This window comes from Scyliorhinus torazame, chromosome 10, assembly GCF_047496885.1.
Source record: "Scyliorhinus torazame isolate Kashiwa2021f chromosome 10, sScyTor2.1, whole genome shotgun sequence".
Classification (NCBI taxonomy): domain Eukaryota; kingdom Metazoa; phylum Chordata; class Chondrichthyes; order Carcharhiniformes; family Scyliorhinidae; genus Scyliorhinus; species Scyliorhinus torazame.
Window position 1 is genome coordinate 243,681,012 of NC_092716.1, and position 19,174 is coordinate 243,700,185.

Sequence of the window (19,174 nt, forward strand, 5' to 3'; positions counted from 1 at the left end):
GTGGCAGAGGTCATCGTGTAGGGTCCTGAGTCGGTCCACTTGTGCGCTGGCACATGTGCCGCGGGATAGTGCATCAGGAGGCTCGTTGAGCTTCCCGGGACGATACAAGATCTCATAGTTGTAGGTGGAGAGCTCGATCCTCCACCATAAGATCTTATAGTTTTTGATCTTGCCCCGCTGTGTATTATTGAACATGAAAGCTACCGACTGTTGGTCACTGAGGAGCGTGAATCTCCTGCCGGCCAATGCCGCACAGCTTCTACGATGGCCTGGGCCTCCTTTTCGACAGAGGAATGATGGATTTCGGAGGCATGGAGAGTGCGGGAAAAGAAAGCTACGGGCCTTCCCGCCTGGTTGAGGGTGGCAGCCAGAGCGACGTCTGATGTGTCGCTCTCGAACTGAAAGGGGAGGGACTCATCGACAGCGTGCATCGTGGCCGTTGCGATGTCTGCCTTTATACGACTGAAGGCTTGGCGGGCCTCTGCTGACAGGGGGAAGGCCGTGAATTGAATTAGTGGGCGCCGGGCCTTGTCCGCATAGTTGGGGACCCACTGGGCGTAATATGAAAAAAAAACAGGCATCGTTTCGGGGCCTTGGGGCAGTGGGGGAGGGGAAATTCCATGAGGGGGCGCATGAGTTTGGGGTCAGGGCCCATTACTCCATTGTGCACCACGTAGCCAAGGATGGCTAGGCGACCGGTGCTAAATACGCATTTCTCCTTGTTATAAGTCAGGTTAAGGAGTTTGGCGGTATGGAGGAATTTGCGGAGGTTGGTGTCGTGGTCCTGCTGATCGTGGCCGCAGATGGTGACGTTGTCTAGGTAGGGAAACGTGGCCCGCAAACCGTACCGGTCAACCATTCGATCCATCTCCCGTTGAAAGACCGAGACCCCATTAGTGACACTGAAGGGAACCCTCAGGAAATGATAGAGCCGCCCATCTGCTTCGAATGCAGTGTACTTGCGGTTGTCCGGGCGAATTGGGAGCTGGTGGTAGGCAGATTTGAGGTCCACCGTGGAAAAGACCTTGTATTGTGCAATCTGATTGACCATGTCAGATATGCGGGGGAGAGGATACGCGTCAAGCTGCGTATACCGGCTGATGGTCTGACTATAATCAATGACCATCCTGTGCTTCTCCCCGGTCTTTACAACCACCACTTGCGCTCTCCAGGGGCTGTTGCTAGCCTCGATAATGCCTTCCTTCAGTAACCTTTGGACTTCCGACCTGATAAAGGTCCGGTCCTGGGCACTGTACCGTCTGCTCCTGGTGGCGATGGGTTTGCAATCCGGGATGAGGTTCGCAAACAGGGAAGGTGGGTCGGCCTTGAGGGTCGCGAGGCTGCAGACAGTGAGGGGGGGTATAGGGCCGCCGAATTTAAAGGTTAAACTCTGGAGGTTGCATTGGAAGTCCAAGCCCAGGAGTGCGGCAACGCAGAGGTGAGGGAGGACGTAGAACCGGAAGTTGCTAAACTCTACGCCCTGGACGGTAAGATTTGCTATAGAGTACCCCCCGATTTCCACAGAGTGGGACCCGGAGGCCAGGGAGATTTTTTGTTTCACAGGGTGTATCGCGAGGGAGCAGCGCCGTACCGTAGTGGGGTGAATAAAGCTCTCCGTGCTCCCAGAGTCGAACGGCAGGACGTCTTGCGCCCGTTGATGTGTACCGTTGCTGTTGCGGCCGTGAGGTTTTGGGTCCGAGACTGGTCCAGTGTAACCGAGGCGAGTTGCGGCAGATGCTGGGAGGTCTCATCAGGCGATACACGGCCATCCGAGTCAGGGTCCTGAGATGTCATCCAAGATGGCAGCGCCCATTAATCGCACATGGCCGGCGGTGGGAAAGATGGCGGCGCCCATGGGCCTCACGCGGCCTGTGGGATCAAAGATGGCGACGCCCACGGGCCGCACGTGGCTTGCGGGTAGGTGGAGGGCCCGGGTCGCCTGCGGAGACAGCGGCGACTGACCGGGCCTGGCATACCGCCACAAAGTGCCCCTTTTTACTGCAGCCCTTGCACGTTGCGGATCGGGCCGGGCAGCGTTGCCGAGAGTGGTTGGCTTGTCCGCAAAAGTAGCATTGTGGCGAAGTGGGGGATGCGTTAGATTCGGCCGCGGACCTGGTCCACGCTGTCCACGCGCGGTCGGGGGCATACGTTGGGCATTACGGGCGGCGACTTCTAAAGAGCTGGTGAGTTTCCGTGCATCCCCGAGACCCAGCGTATCCCCTTCTAGCAGCCGCTGGCCGATCTGCGTGGACAGCATGCCAGTAACAAAAGCGTCCCGGATTAAAGGTTTGGTGTGGTCGCTAGCCGAAAGATACAATGTTAACAGACATGATGAAGCATTCCATCCCTCTGACAGGGCAAGATTTCCAGTAGGTTCTGTCCAAATCTGATGGAAGCCATGAAAACACAGAGGCTGATCATAGAATACTCAAGACAAGCATTAAATCACAGTGACACACTGATACACAGTGATGCGTTGACACAGTGACTTTGGATTTCGCATTGCTTGGTTACTGGCAAAAAATGGAAAGCCATTCTCAGATGGCAAATTCGTGAAAGAATGTATTATCAAATCTGCAGATATTTTATTTACTGGGTTTAAAAACTGAGAGGAAATTGTCAAACGTGTCAAATATCTGCAACTCAGCAGGAACGTTGTCAGTCGCAGAATGCAAGAAATTGCTTCCGATCTAGCGACGCCACCGTTCACATCTGTACGTTCAAGTCGTAGAATCCCTACAGTGCATAAGGAGGCCATTCGGGCCATCGAGTCTGCCCCCACCCTCCGAAAGAGCATCCCACCTAGGCCCAGTCCCCCACCCTATCCCGCAACCCCACCTAACCTTTGGCCACTACGGGGCAATTTAGCATGTCCAATCCACCTAACCTGCACATCTTTGGACTGAGGGAGCACCCGGAAGAAACCCATGCAGGCACAGGAAGAATGTGCAAACTCCACACAGGCAGTCATCCGAGGCCGGAATGGGAAGCGGATCCGTGATGCTGTGAGGCAGTGAGGCCGTCGGTGTAGCACCAGGTGAGTGCAAATATATTAACGATATTGTTCAGCTCTGCAAATGGGTCTGTTGTATCGACAACGATCTGAAAGTGACAGAAGAATCTTTAGAGCTCTTGGGAACACGCGGGCGAGCATAGGACTCAGTACATTTTGAAGCATTTACTCACTATTTTAAAGAACATGAGTTACCTTTGGAGAAAATGGTATCAGTTACAACAGACAGGTGCCCCTTCCACGACAGGAATACACCGTGGATTTGTAGCTCTGTCGAAAGCTTGTGTACCTGACAGATTTGCTGCGTATTAACACTAGGATAAACATGACAGGGGAGACAGACTGAAAGTGGTACAGATTGTTGACGTCACACGTGCTCGCTCTCTGCCTCACCGTCGGTTCCTGGGACTTGTGGACCAAACAGAAACAGACTATGGAGACCTTCTCACGCACACTGAAGTGCTCCGGTCAAGCCGTGGTAAAGTACTGGACCTCTTCGTGGCTCTTCTCCCCAGAATTCCAGCAGTTCCTCGCACAGAAATCTCAAATACGCCCAGAATTCGAAGATGAAAGCTGGGTTTTGGATGTGGCTAATCTCACCGACGCCACAGGTCACCTGAACCTGTCAAACGAGCCACTGCAGGGGAGAAATCACCTCCTGCCCACATGGCAGGGCGGCATGGTAGCATGGTGGTTAGCACTGTTGCTTCACAGCACCAGGGTTCCAGGTTCGATTCCCAGCTTGGGCCACTGTCCGTGCGGAGTCTGCACGTTCTCCCCGTGTGTGCGTGGGTTTCCTCCGGGTGCTCCGGTTTCCTCTCACGCGTCACAAATGATGTGCTGCTCGGTGATTTGGACATTCCGAATTCTCCCTCAGTGTATCCGAACAGGCGCTGGAATGTGGCGACTAGGGGATTTTCACAGCAACTTCATTGCCGTGTTAATGTAAGCTTACTTGTGACACTAATAAAGATTATTATTATTAACTGTAGTGTAATAAAATTCCCACTGCACCTGCAGTTAATGTCCACTCAAGTTACCTTCATGTGACTCCACCCACTTCCCAAATTTAAACAAATGCTGGAAAAACACTCCGATCAAGAAAATAAATATGCTCCGTCTGTACGAATACCAACGCCGTCTACACTGGCAGAACGATTTGAGAAGTGCTTCTCTCCCTTGAGTGATCTGAAGCCCTTTCTCTCATTGCTCTCAAATCCATTTGAATTTGAACTGAGCAAGTGTGGCCCTGTCTATGTGGAGTCCGCACGTTTTCCCTGTGTCTGCGTGGGTTTCCTCCGGGTGCTCCGGTTTCCTCCCACAGTCCAAAGACGTGCAGGTTCAGTGGATTGGCCATGCTAAATTTCCCTTGGTGTCCAAAAAAGGTTAGGAGGGGTTATTGGGTTACGGGGATAGAGTGAAAGTGAGGGCTTAAGTGGGTCGCGCAGACTCGATGGGCCAAATGGCCTCCTTCTGCACTGTATGTTCCGTGTTCTATGATCCAGTATGTCTGAGGTGTACCTACACCACATGGACTCTAGTGGTTCAGGAAGGCAGCTCACCGCCTCCTGACTGGGATGTTTACAATACATTTGACATGTCTTGAGGAGTCCTGTGAAAGCGGTGTAACTTGATTTTGTTTTGTTTATAGGATGCATATGGCTTTAGCATCTCTAATTGCCATTGAACTGTGTGGCTTCCTGGACCATTTCAGAGTCAACCACATTGATCTGGCTCTGCAGGGGGATCTGGGGCCACAGGTAGGCCAGAGCAGGTGAAGACAGCAGATTTCCTTTCCCAAAGGACATCAGTGGACCACATGTTTTTTTGTGAAAATCGTTTCATGATCATCATTAGATTTTTCATTCCATCACTTGCCGTGGTGGTATTCGAACCCAGAGAATTCCTACTGTGCCGAAGGAGGCCATTCGGCCCATCGAGCCTGCACCGACCCTTTGAAAGACCACTCTACCCAGGCCCAATCCCCCGTCCTATTCCTGCAACCCCACCCTAAGGGGCAATTTTTCATTGCCGATGCACGTTTTTGGGTCGTGGGAGGAAACCGGAGCACCCGGAGGAAGCCCACGCAGACACGGGGAGAAAGTGCAAACTCCACACGGACAGTCATCCGAGGTGGGAATCGAACACGGGTCCCAGGCGCTGATAGGCAGCAGTGGTAACCAATGTGCCGCTGTGCCACCCTTGGTTTCCGAATTACTAGTCCAGTGACCACTACACCACCGCCCTCCCCCTGGTACTTCAAGTGGAAAATAAACCTCCTGCAAACATCGACACGGTGCCAGTAAACATTGGGAGCAGTTTAAAATGGTGCTGTTAAGGTGTAAAGATTTTGCGACAGTAAATTACGTACTCAGTTGTTAATATTAGTGCCTGGTTCAAAAGTACGCTGGTGAATATATACTATCGACATTCAGTTTTCACATGATGTGTCTGTACGTACGTATGTGTAATTATAATTTGACATTGGGGGGGGGGAAAAAAAATCAAAAAAATATAGTCACAGTTGTCAGACAAATGTGTACGTTGATGGATCTGCTGACACTGTATCTAATTTGTCAGACCTGTGTGTGAGAGATTGTGTGTGCCTTGTCTATTATTAATGCCTCAGTACTTCCAGTCTATGACGCTTATTAATAAGTTGGCCACTGTTGGGAGAGGGAATTTGTTGGTGAGGGATGAAAGTAAGATCCGATCTGACAAGAATTACCAGACCAGTATTATAAAACGCAGTTGTGTCCTTACTGCATTATTCCGCCAAAAAACACCCATCGAGATTCTCCACCGGCGGGATTCTTCGTTTTGCCAGCAGCGCACCCACACACCCGCGGACTTCCCGGCGCGATGGGGTGGCCAAAATGGGAAATCCAATTGGCAGGAGGCGGGAACGGAGAAGCCCGCCGCTGGCGATGGCGCACTGCCGGGTTACGCGGCGGGCGTACCGGAGAATCCCGCCCACCATGTTTGACTCCAGCTCTCCAGAGCTCCAAACTCAGTGGGGGAATGTCATCCTGATCAGTTGATATTCTAATCCTGCTTCAAACCATGTAAAGAAATATGTGTGGCATTATCACTGGTTACAGCACACCGTCATCGCCTTTGCCACATCCCAGGAGAGAGGTTGGTGATGTGCTAAAATGGGACGTTTTAAAGAATATCCAGACTACCTTTGAGATTTGTTACATTTTCGTATCGGAATTAAGTGTGTTAGTTTTTTGCACTATCAGTTCCAATGCAAAGCTTCCAGTAGCCGTTTGAAACTCCCCCCCCCCCCCCCCCCCCCCCCAATCTGGAGCTTTCAGCAGAGAGCTGAGAGATGACGTCTGGACCTCACTGGTAATAAAGGATTGTTTTATTCTTCCCGTTGCTAATGTAACCAGTGAGAAAAGGTCATTGTGGAAGCCACAAAGCCATCAAGCTGATAAAGTTCGATTGATGTTCAATGCCACAGGCCCCGACTGAGTTTTGAAGATTTTCAGATCTGTATCTGTCACAGTTCAGGGTGGAAGCTGCCTTTTTAAAAAAAAAAATGTCTTCTTTATCTGCTATGGGCTATTCATGATTGAGTGCGCAGATGGAAACTAAGTAATATCCCTTCAGGCCCCGTACTCCTGTTACGATGGAAATTGTGTAGTCTTCTATTGAAACTTGGATTCCCTCATCATGCGACTCAATTCACTTCAATGAAACATTTGAATTAACTCAATGAGGTATTCATTAACCCTGAGAGCTACTTCCTGTGCCCAGATCAAGTGTTCACTGCCTGTTAACTGGGGGCATGAAGTTTCACGCTATAATGTTTAAGTAATTTAATTTGAGGAGCTGGAAGGTTATAATGTTTTGGCAAGGTAAACAAAGCTATGGGAACAAATAAAAACTCATTCTAACTTCTGAAAGTAGATGGCAACGTGACTTCAGCGATACTTGATGGTAAAACTGTTGTTCAAAACTAATTGTAGTCACACAAAGGTACAGAGTTTATTCTGTGTCTTAACAGGTATGCCTTAATTTTTCTGAGTTATTTAATGCTTCAAAGATTTAAAAGTAATTTACCTGGGCTATTCCCTGACGTATAATTGCTTTCACCCGTGTGCAGAAACCACATGGGTTAATGTTGCATCTTTGAAATTGAGAAAATAGATGTTTTTCAAAATAGGCCAAACCGAAAGATTGAGAAATTCCAAGCACATGTTAAGTCTTGTGCAGATCGCATTTTCATGAATTAAAGAATGTTATTCGTTCATGGAATGTGAACGTTGCTGTCTCGGCCAGCATTTGTTAGTCATCTCTAATTGCCCTTTAGAAGGAGCTGGTGAGCTGCCTTCTAGAACCGCTGCAGTCCATGTGATGTAGGTACACCTACACATACCGCTGTTAGGGAGCGAGTTCCAGGATTTGGACCCTGCGACAGTGAAGGAAGGGCAATACATTTCCAAGTCAAGATGGTGTCCGACTTGGTGAACTTGTAGGTGGTTGTGCTCCGATGCATCTGCTGCCCTTTGTCCTTCTAGATGGTGGAGGTCACAGGTTTGGAAGGTGCTATCGAAGGAGCCTTAGTGTTGCTGTGCTACAGCTTGTAGATGGCACACACTGCTGCTACTGTGCATCGGTGATGGGGGGGTGAGAGACTCTTTAAGGTGGTGGATGTATTGCAAATCGAAGGGGAAGGGTTATCCTGGATGATGTTGAGCTTCTTGAGTGTTATTGAAGCTGTTTCTGCAGTGGTGTATGGAAAAAAAATCATTATGGAAGCCTGCCATGCCCTGAGATCGAATTAATAAGCTTGCATAATTTCTGTTAATTGCTTCCTTCGATGAAGCTCTTCAAATTAAACTGATACTTTTTAGACACTAAAGCACTAGTAGACATCCTTAAAAGTTTTATTACCTTTGCTAAAATGTAACTTAATAAAAAGTATGCCCCAATGAATTATTAAATGGTACCCCCAGTTATTTAAAGTTATTTTAAACTATTAAATATTGGATTACTCACCGACAGTGGATGAGATTACTAGAACACTTCCTAAAAGAGCTTATTTTTGCCGTGTTAATGTCAGCCTACTTGTGACACTGATAAAGATTATTATTATTTTCAGCTCTGCTAATAAAAGCCACTAGTTTACCGCTCTTAAGTATATAATGGTATATTTCCACTGAAAACAAAAAGAAAATATAATTGCATACTGAAATGCCACCCACCAAGGCACCCCCCATTGTGAAGTATTATGGAAATGTTTGTTTGTGATTATGGAAATGATTTTGAGCAGATATTGAATCATGATTTTAGGTTTGATTTGCATCCAGATCGCAGATAGCATTCAGAGCGGAATTTCTACTCCATTACATCTAAAAAAGAAAAAGAAAAGAAAATCGCTTATTGTCACAAGTAGGCTTCAATGAAGTTACTGTGAAAAGCCCCTAGTCACCACATTCTGGCCCCTGTTCGGGGAGGCTGGTACGGGATCTAGCAAGGCTGTCTGGAAAGGCCATGGATAACAGCATGCTAAAGTGAGCTATTTATGACATTCCAGAGAGGCATTTACGCTCACATTGCAAATAATACCATGATCTTCCCTCTCGCTGACGGGGGGAAATATAACACCCTCAGGAAGCAGGAACATGTTGAATAAAAAGCACTCTTGAAATAAAAAGTTCCAGAAGGTAAAAAAAAAAAATATTTTAAAAATTAATTTACGGGATTTGGGCATCGGGATGTGGGCGTCGCTGGTTAGGCCAGCATTTATTGCCCATCCCTAGTTGCCCTCCTGAAGGTAGTGGTGAGCTGCTTTCTTGAACCGCTGCCGCCCCTGAGGTGTAGGTACACCCACGGCCCTGTGAGAGAGGGAATTCCATGATTGGCATCCAACCCAAGAGGCCAGATTGGAAACATGAGTGTTTAGCATCTCTTTGCTTAATTGAGTGTGTATCTTGATATTGGGAGTTGGCGCATCTGATTCTGGTCTCTGTTGTATAAATTATGCTACATCTTCCTGTCGTTTTGTTTGAACACAAATGTCAAGCACCTGCAAAGTCTGGTATGAAGGGAGGGCAATTTTAAAAGATAGTTCTGCCTTACAGAAAGAATTGCAAATACAACAGAGCTCTTAATTCACCCACCTTTCCTTCTGCCTTTCCAGTGCTGCCAACCTGTTCCCCACTGGAATTCCATTGTGACAATGGAAAGTGCATCCGGCGTTCCTGGGTCTGTGATGGTGACAACGATTGTGGGGATGATTCGGATGAGCAGGATTGTCGTAAGTGTGCCCGCACTATGGCTGTGTCTGGCCAGTCTGACTGTATTGTTACATGTGCTTTGTTACATTTCACTTGCTTATTTCATTTCTTCACAAATGACCCTGCCACCTGGTGATGTCTTCATGACGGTTTGTCTTCTCTGTATCAGGCTGGTTCAGATGACCTCAAGGTCAAATGACCGGGTGTTGAAGGCCATAACAAGAACATTGTTATTGCTGAAAATGGAAACATGCTATTGAAGCTTTTCATATTGCACTCATCAGGACAAATACAAGAATTGTAAATTTCAAATAATCACGACAATTTGTACCACATGAGAAAAGAGGTCGGCTGAGGCATTGCCATGACAAAAGTAATGGGGAACTATAGTCTCTCCAAACTTCTGGGTAATTCAAAAAAGGTGCTTGACATCTTTGCCATTCTCCCCCTATCGCTGGCCCCCTATCCAAACCCCCCCCCCCCCCCCCCCCCCCCCCCCCCGGCGACAGTATAATTTTGACCCTATTGCCAGTTCTCTCCAGCTTTGACAAAGAGTCAGTCATCCAGACTCGAAATGCTGGCTCCCTCCTCTCTCCACAGATGCTGTCAGACCTGTTGCAATTGTCCAGTATTTTCCGCTTTTCCTTCAGATTCCAGCATCCGCAGTAAGTTGCTTTTATCAAGGCTTGAGCAGGTTGCTTTTGTTTGCAGAGAACAGCTTCCAGCGCTTGAGTGTATGTTTCTTCCAGCAAGCATAAATGGGCCATGTTAAGAGCTTGGCTGATTATCTTAAATTACTTGATGTGGAGATGCCGGCGTTGGACTGGGATGAGCACAGTAAGAAGTCTTATAACACCAGGTTAAAGTCCAACAGGTTTGTTTCAAACACTAGCTTTCGGAGCACTGCTCCTTCCTCAGGTGAGGAATTCATCTGCGTGGGTTTCATCCGAGTGCTCCGGTTTCCTCCCACAATCCAAAGATGTGCAGGTTAGGTGGATTGGCCATGCTAAATTACCCCTAGGTGGGGTTGCGAGGATAGGGTGGGGGATTGGGCCCATGTAGGGTGCTCTTTCAGAGGGTCGGTGCAGACTCAATGGGCCAAATGGCCTGTAGGGATTCTACGATTCTATGATTCATGTGGTATAGGCCCTGTGTTGTAGCTTCATCAGGTCAACAGTTCATTTTCAGGCATGCCTGGTGTTACTCGTAGAAGGCCCACCTGCAGTCTTCATTGAACCTATGCCAGCTCCTATTTCTATGCTCCTCAGAATTCACATGCTTTCGCCCTCCTTCTATTTCTAACATTGCGTGCATGGCCCCCACTGCTGAGATAGCCGCTGGCATTGAAGGTGGCTGCTGAGATTGCTCGGCACATGTGCAGCGGTGTGCATACGTGCAGGGTGACCGCTGACATTCCAAAGCGTCCAAGGTGGAAAACTGCCAGAGTCGATTTCCGCCTGCGTCGACAACTCTGTCAGCAAAGCTTGGAGCGAGTTGGCTTATCCGTCGGGTGATTCAAAAGTGGACGAGCGGCCGAATGGATAATACATTTGACATCAGTATAAATGATGATGCTATTCATGCCCTAGTCACAAGGTTATTTAAGCTTTTGGACTGTGAACGATTGAGCAGCGCCACCTTTCGTACTGGCCGCTGGATGAACTGTGGCTGGCAGGCATGTTTCTCTTGCCCCTGGGCAAGCTGTGCGCCACCCAGCAGTTGTGTTGCGTTGACGTCAGATGCAGCCATAGATCAACAATTCTCTTTACAATAATAAGAAGAATCTTTATTATTGTCACAAGTAGGCTTACATTAACACTGCAATGAAGTTACTGTGAAAAGCCCCTAGTCGCCACATTCCGGCGCCTGTTCGGGTACACTGCGGGAGAATTCAGAATGTCCAATTCACCTAACAGCACGTCTTTCAGGACTTGTGGGAGGAAGCCGGAGCACCCGGAGGAAAGCCACGCAGACAAGGGGAGAATGTGTAGACTCCGCACAGACAGTGACCCAAGCCTGGGACCCTGGAGCTGTGAAAGTGCATGTCTTTTTAACAGCCTTCTCATTGGTACTCCCTCCTGCTAATGGTCGTGCACATCTTCTCTGTCTGTCTATTGCTGCGCCTACTTCAAGATTGTAGCATTTATTTTGTATTGCCAAGATAAAATAGAAAGACAATGTTGCTTTCCCCTGCACCTTTGTTCTAAAAGTAATATGCTTTGATTTTTGGTCGCCACCCATTGTACAAGCAGTAAATCAAATTGTTTCCTTGTTCCCTTTGATGTGCTGCGTATGTGTAAAAGGAACTGGAATTGGCTGTTTAAAGAATTGCCGTCGTGAAACTTTGCTCATGGCTAATTAGTTGTTAACTGTGGCTAATGTTTTTGGATCATCATTGATTTGCGGTACACGCTGTGCGCAGTGAGATTTCCTGAATTTTCTGTTGGTACTAATTAGACTCCTCGGGCACGATTCTCTGCTCCGACGGCAGTGTGTCGGCGCCGGCATCAAAACGGGAGTGTTTCACTCCGCAGTTGGCGCCCGTTCCCGGACCCCATTCTGCGCCGTACAAGGGGGCTAGCAGGGGCGTGAGCGCATAGGCCGCCGATGGAGCAACATGGCGCCACGCCGAGCAGCGCCCCGGTTCACCGACCATGACCTGGGGATGCCCCTGGACGCCCTCGAGGAGAGGAGGGGGAGTCTGTACCCTGGACCCGGCCAGAGGGTCCCACCCAAGGTGGCCCGGCGTTTGTGGAGGGAGGTGGGCGCAGCCGTCAGTGCCAGCGCGTTGACACCCAGGATTGACGAGCAGTGCCGCAAAAAGCTCAACGACCTACTGAGGGCAGCCAGGGTGAGTACCCCCCTTCCCCCCACATGTGTGACAACCACCCCCTCCCCAGGAGGACGGTACAACCACAGCTGTGACCCATGCAAGCCGCGTTGGCCATGTGCCCTGTGTACCCATGCCAACATTGATCAAACCGCATGCATCGGACTGCCTAACAATGCAGTCACCCCACCCCCCCCCCCCCCCCCCCTGCCCCGCCTAGGAAAAGAGCGCCCACAACCCAGCGATAGCGTGCCCGACCCGGAGGGGGTGAAGCTGACTTGCGGACCCTCACCGTGTACGAGCAGAGGGCACTGGACATAGCTGGTGCACCCGAGGACCGGGAGATTGCCCATGCCGAGATCGGGCGCACATCACCAAGTGAGACCCCCCCCACGCCTGGCGCCTTTCCCTCCAGCACTCTCCCCTCGGCCCATTCCCCTCAGCACTCTCCCCTCAGCCTCTTCCCCGCAGCACGCTCCCCTCAGCCCCTTCCCCGCAGCACGCTCCCCTCAGCACGCTCCCCTCAGCACTCCCCCTCACCCTGTACCGCGACCCACACCCCCCTCCAGCTGCCTAACCATGATGGTGTATTGTGTGTCGCAGGGCCACGCGGTGACCGATCCGGAGCACCTGGCAGACACCGCCTGCATCCAGCGCCTGAACGCCCAGCCGACGCAGACCAACCAGGCGCATCAGGCTTACACCGCCCCCAGGCAGCGCCGGGGCGGCCAGCCCGCAGGGACTCGAGCAGCGATGGGGAGGGCAGCTCCAACAACAGCCCCCCGGCCCAGTCCAGTGACGACACGACGACCCAGGGCACCATGACACAGGGGACAGACAGACACGACACGACGACACAGGACACAAGCACACGGGAAAGACACGACACGACGACACAGGACACAAGCACACGGGAAAGACACGACACGACGACACAGGACACAAGCACACGGGACAGACACGACACGACGACACAGGACACAAGCACACGGGACAGACAGACACGACACGACGACACAGGCCACAAGCACACGGGACAGACAGGCACGACATGACGACACAGGACACAAGCACACGGGACAGACAGATACGACACCAGGACACAAGCACACGGGACAGACAGACACGACACGACGACACAGGACACAGGCACACGGGACAGACAGGCACGACATGACGACACAGGACACAAGCACATGGGACAGACAGATACGACACGACGACACAGGACACAAGCACACGGGACAGACAGACACGACACGACGACACAGGACACAGGCACACGGGACAGACAGGCACGACACGACGACACAGGACGCAAGCACACGGGACAGACAGACACGACACAGGACACAGCACACGGGACAGACAGGCACGACACGATGACACAGGACACAAGCACACGGGGGACAGACAGACATGAAAAAACACAACACAACGCCACCACGGAGGGGACGGACATACAGGACATGGCACAGCAGGTCCGATGAAGACACTGAGGTTGCGTCACAGCTGTCCCCTGCACCCGCCGCCACTGCAGATACTCCCACCTCGGTTGGCCATTTTAGTTGTGAGGCTTCTGGGACACTAACTGGTGCGCACCACACAGCCGTCCCGGTACAGCAGGTGGAGGTAGAAGCAGCCGAGGGGCCGGACAGTCGGAGGGCAGCCCAGCCCCGGCAAACACCTGCCGCTCAGACGGGTCCCGGGTTCCTGGAATTTCCCCCGCCCACCCATAGACCTGATGCAGTCAAGAACCCAGGGGCGTGAGAATGTGACGGGGGGATTCCAGCACCTGCAGACGCAAGTGCAGGAGTGCATCCGTGTCCAGGAGCAGGAAATGGTGCCGGTCATGAGTGCCACACATGCCAACACCGCATGGGTGGCATCCGCGGTGGAGACAATGGTGGCGACGGTGTCGGGCATGGGACTGAGTTTGCAAGGCCTGGGGCTATCTGTGCACGCGTCCCCCGCGGCCCAGGACAGGGCTGCCGTCTCAGAGGCAGCCATGAGCCAGAGCCAGCTGAACATCGCAGAGGCGCTCAACAACCTGGCCCGGTCTCAGCAGGCCATCCCTGAGAGCATCAGCGCCATTGCCCGGGTGCTGGCCGGCGTGGTACAGAGCCAGACGGGGATGGCGAACTCCTTGAGCTCCATGGCTGCGAACCTGGTCTATACCAGTGCGGGCCTCCAGGACTGGCAGCGCCAGGTGACGGTGGTGCCCCGGGTGCTGGATCCGCTCGCACCCCACCCCATGCAGAGCCTCGGGGGCCACCGGGCACCCCGAGGGACGAGGGACGTGCTGGGGCCCGTTCCGGCCCCTGCTGCAGGGGGGGTGCCGGAACCTCGTGCCACCTCGGACCCCCCCCCCCCCCCCCCCCCCGCCCCCCCCCCCCCCCCCCACCCCGTCCTGTCCCTGGCGCCGCGGCGATTCTCTGACCCGGCGGGAGGTCGGGGAATCTAGCCCGATGCATTCGCTGTTTGATAGGTGTGAGAAGTGTGACGCTAGTAAAGGAATGGTCACTTATCATTCACCAATGTTAGGAAAGAGTTCACATTCCCAAGTACCTATGTTAGAACTGGGGTTTTAATTGTTTAATATTTTGCACCAATATATAAAGGGGATACAGATGGCACTGTTTTGTTGTTGGAGAAGTGATTGCTGAACATAAACTTGGAGTCGAAGAAATCAAGACTTGCTTCCGAGGTCTTATATAGTTACCATCAGAGCTTAACAACCAACCCGAATAAATTTGCACAATGCTGGTATAAATGGAATTGGCAGCATCTGTCATTTTGATGGGGTGGACATGCAATTCATTATTGCAATGTACCCAAAGTACATTGATAGCCCAACCCTAACCCTCGGGAACAGTGGCTGACGCCGGGTCGGAGAATCCCCGGGGGGGGCCCGAGAATCGCGCCCTGATGCCGGCTTCCCCATTCTGTGGCGCTGGTTTTCGGGCGCCGGCGGGATCGCCGCCACGCCGGTCGGGGGCCGTTGATAGCGGCCCCACCCCGGCGATTCTCCGGACGCCGATGGGCCGAGTGGCCGACGAGTTTGGCCGAGTCCCGCCGGCGTGGATTGCTCACCCCACACACGGCGGGACCTGGACGGCGAGTGTGCGGGGGCCGCCCTGGAGGGGGGTGGGGGGCACGGTGGCCTGGCCCGCAAACGGGGACTACCGATCGGCGGGCAGACTGGTTCCGTGGGAGCCTACTTTACTCCACGCCGGGCCCCTCTAGGGCTCCGCCTTATTGCCCGGTGCCGGCGCGGGCAAGGGAACCCCCGCGCATGCGTGGAAATATGCCGGCCGTTCTGCGCATGCGTGGGCCGCACCCCGCCAGCTGGAGCTGCGGGGACTACTCCGGCGGCAACCTAGCCCCCTAGAATGGTGAGAATTCCTCACTTTTGGAGGTCGTTGGCCCCGTTTTCACGCCGGCGTATTATTAGAGAATCCCGCCCAATGAATTGCTCAGCCATTCTGTGACAAGATGACCAATTGTGTGCTGAATTGTGGATGGTGTTGTGTTGCAAACCTGTGCTAATTTAAAAAAAAATTAAATTTAGAGTACCCAAATAATTTTTTCCAATTAAGGAGCAATTTAGCGTGGCCAATCCACCTAGCCTGCACATCTTTGGGTTGTGGGGGCGAAACCCACGTGAACGCGGGGAGAATGTGCAAACTCCTCACGGACAGTGACCCAGAGCCGGGATCGAGCCTGGGACCTCGGCCCCGTGAGGCAGCAGTGCTAACCACTGCGCCACCGTGCTGCCCCCACGAACCTGTTCTAATGAAAGTGAATAGACATATTCACCAGAATGATACTGTATTTTCAGTTATAAATACATCGTTATATTCTTTGGAAGTTTGATGGGTGATCTAATCAAGGTAGTTAATGAATTGAATAGATGGGCGGAGATAAACGTTTTCTTCTGATGATACGAGGGGGGGGGGGGTGGTCTAAATAAATGGATGGGGGGGTGGTCTAAATAAATGGATGTAATCTTAACATGAAAAGTGAAAATGAAATTATCAAGCCCAAGGTAGGCTTTTGTTAGGTCGGGGCATCAAAGGATTTGGGGAAACGGTCGGGAAACTGAGTTGAGATGGAGATCAGTCATGGTGTAGCAGAATTTTTGTTTTAATTCGTTCATGACCCATTGCCCATCCCGAATTGCCCTTGAGGGGGCAGTTAAGAGTCAAACACATTGCTGTGGTCTGGAGTCACATGTAGGCCAGACTCCGGTAAGGACGGCAGATTTCCTTCCCTAAAGGACATTAGTGAACCAGGTGCGATTTTACGACAATTGACAATGGCTTTATTGTCATCATTAGACTTTTTAAATTCCATATTTTTTTTTATTGAACTCAAATTTCACCATCTGCAGTGGCGGGATTCGAACCCGGGTCCCCAGAGTAGTATCCTGGGTCTCTGGTTTACCAGTCCACTGACAATACCATTGCGTCACTGTCTCCCCATATCCAGAACGGTTGAGCAAGCTGAATAGTCTACTCCTGTTTATATGTAACTGGCTCACATTTTATGTATATGTGGGTTACCGCAGTCGTGTGCAATATCTCTTTAAGAACCGAGTCACGTGACATGCGTGACGCCATCAGCTACATTACGGGACTTTGGGGAGTCCAGTACCTTGTACAGCAAAGACTCATTCAATAAACCCCTGCTGATCATGCATTAAACCCACCTGCTTCGGCAATCTATTGAATTGTTAGTCTAAAGACACAACATTAACCACCTGAACGATTTCAGCATATAAATCTGATGGGGCGTGTACCCTAGAGCTGGAACAGCAGCATACCAACTCATTGTTCCAGTTAGTCTGCACAGAAGCGCTTTACTTCAAACAATGTTCTCTCTAAAATAATCCGCTGAAAATCATCTGATTGAGTGCTGATTCAGCATGCTAGTATGCCAACAAAATGTGCCTTAAAGCAGCGGTTCACACCCTTAATTCCCATCGTTTGGTGAATGACCAACTTGCGGTAATCTCGGAAAGGACAGGGTGGAGTCCAAATGCTGCCCACAATACCGAGATCAATGTGCAAACCCTGTGTGTGTCCTTGTGGTGATGGGGCTCCTTGGCAGTTCCTCGGGGTCAGGTTGCCTGCCAACCCGACCAAGCATGGAAAGCTGAGGGAAGCGGAGAGAAAAGTTCAATAAAGGGCAAAACGAATTGCGAATCAAGAGACTTAAAAACAAAACTGCGCATCTGGCTTAAAAAGCAATTCACCTCCTCCTTCTGTAAATGTGAATCTGGTCAAAACCCAACTTCATATGCCTCGCCTTCCTTTTGGCCAGCCACGCAAGATGGAGCCGCCTCTGGTTTGTTTGCCCATTTTGTCAGCTGCAAGTGATTAAAGAAGAATAGGAAATACATATTTAAAATGTGAATCAATACAGCATGAAAACCCAGATTTGAAATGTCCGTTAACAATTGTTTGCAAGAGATAAGACGTTCAGGTTAGTAAATGATTTACCAAACAAACAAAGGGAATGAATTGTAGTCACTTCTGGGGCCAGAAACTGTGGCAGGGGGCACTAAAAATTGCTCCACCAGCCTGCGTACCAGTTCCCCAGCTCCATGCCAACCCCAGAGATGGCCCACACGCATGGATCAGGCAGCCCATTAAATCAATTCAGGCCTGTTGATGGGGGCCGACTTGTGATTTTCAGTCAGTTCCCGGAGGCGACAGGGGCGAGTGTAATGGCCCCCTGGTGGCATATTGAGGGACCAGTGCTCACACAGGCTTAGAGGACCTCCCCACCTGCCTGGGGGCAGCAGCAGCCACTGTGTTGCTGAGTGGAGGGAGTCCACCTCTCCTCAAGGATGACCCAACCGCAGAGGCCATTTTAAACATTGTAAATGTGGAAAAACTTATGTGCCGTGGTGTTTTCCTGCAGCTTTCAGTCCAGAAAGCCTCCTCCTATTGGCCATCCAGCTTCAAGCGGCTGATTGCTGTCCTCAGTTGGAGACCTGCCCTCTAGTCTCTAATTGGCCAGTTTTGGGGAAATTACAATGACTGAGCGTTTCCCCACATGCTGCTGGTTTCTGCTGGTCATTTGAGCTGGTGACGGTTCAGTAGCCTGCCTGAAAAAGCTCCCCCCCGAATTTCAGGTTAGTCAATGATTTATTAAACACACAAAGTCTCATTCATACATTTATGCTTTTGGTCACAGGCCAATCTGATTTCAGTTAGCTATTATGGTACGGATTGCACCTAGATTAACATGTAAATGTGTATTATCAGTAATTTCACATTTTAGGCGCGATGACAATATCTTTTCAATTTAACTCACTGTTTCTTGGTTTAATTTGAAAATGTACATTTTCAATTGGAAAATAAAAATACTCAGATTCAGTTTTTTGGACCTTTTTGTTTTATCTCTCGTGCAATGTCCCCGGTCCCCTTTTCTCCCACCATTGCTGTTATTTCTATCTGACGAGTGAAGCCGCAGTGGAACATGGTTGGTCTGGAAAAATCAATTCGCGGCTCGGTCTAACTTTCTATTTCGTGATTAAGGTCAAGACCTTCCACAACTTGCGAGTAGTGCATTGAGGGCTGCACGGTAGCACAGTGGATAGCATTGTGGCTTCGCAGTGCCAGGGTCCCAGGTTCTATTCCCCACTGGGTCACTGTCTGTGCGGAGTCTGCGCGTTCTCCACGTGCCTGCGTGGGTTTCCTCCGGGTGCTCCGGTTTCCTCCCACAGTCCAAAGACGTGCAGGTAAGGTGGATTGGCCATGCTAAATTGCCCTTAGTATCCAAAACGTTTAGGAGGGGCTATTGGCTTATGGGTATAGGGTGGAAGTGAGGGCGTAAGTGGGTCGGTACAGACTCAATGGGCCGAATGGCCTCCTTCTACTCTGTGTAATCTATGTAATGAAATGTCAAGGAATGCGGAGGCTCCTGTGTACAAAGACATTGACCAGAAATGAGGCAGGGACTGTCGAAGCGGTTCGAACCCCCTGTTCACTCCCTGCTCTGCATGTGGGTATGGAACAGAGGGAAATCCGACCGTGGTAATAGAAATTGAGAGCAACAGTCAAAACAGGT

General features: G+C 50.8%; 1 protein-coding gene across 5 annotated transcripts in view; it reads left to right on the plus strand.

The window, feature by feature from the left end:
• lrp4 (low density lipoprotein receptor-related protein 4) overlaps positions 1–19,174 on the plus strand; it is a 495,226-nt gene that overhangs the window by 308,138 nt on the left and 167,914 nt on the right. For all 5 annotated transcript variants that reach the window (XM_072466626.1, XM_072466628.1, XM_072466627.1 and 2 more), the window contains exon 3: positions 9,168–9,284. In XM_072466626.1, coding sequence (XP_072322727.1) covers positions 9,168–9,284 — 117 coding nt within the window. The remainder of the gene's footprint in view (positions 1–9,167; positions 9,285–19,174) is intronic.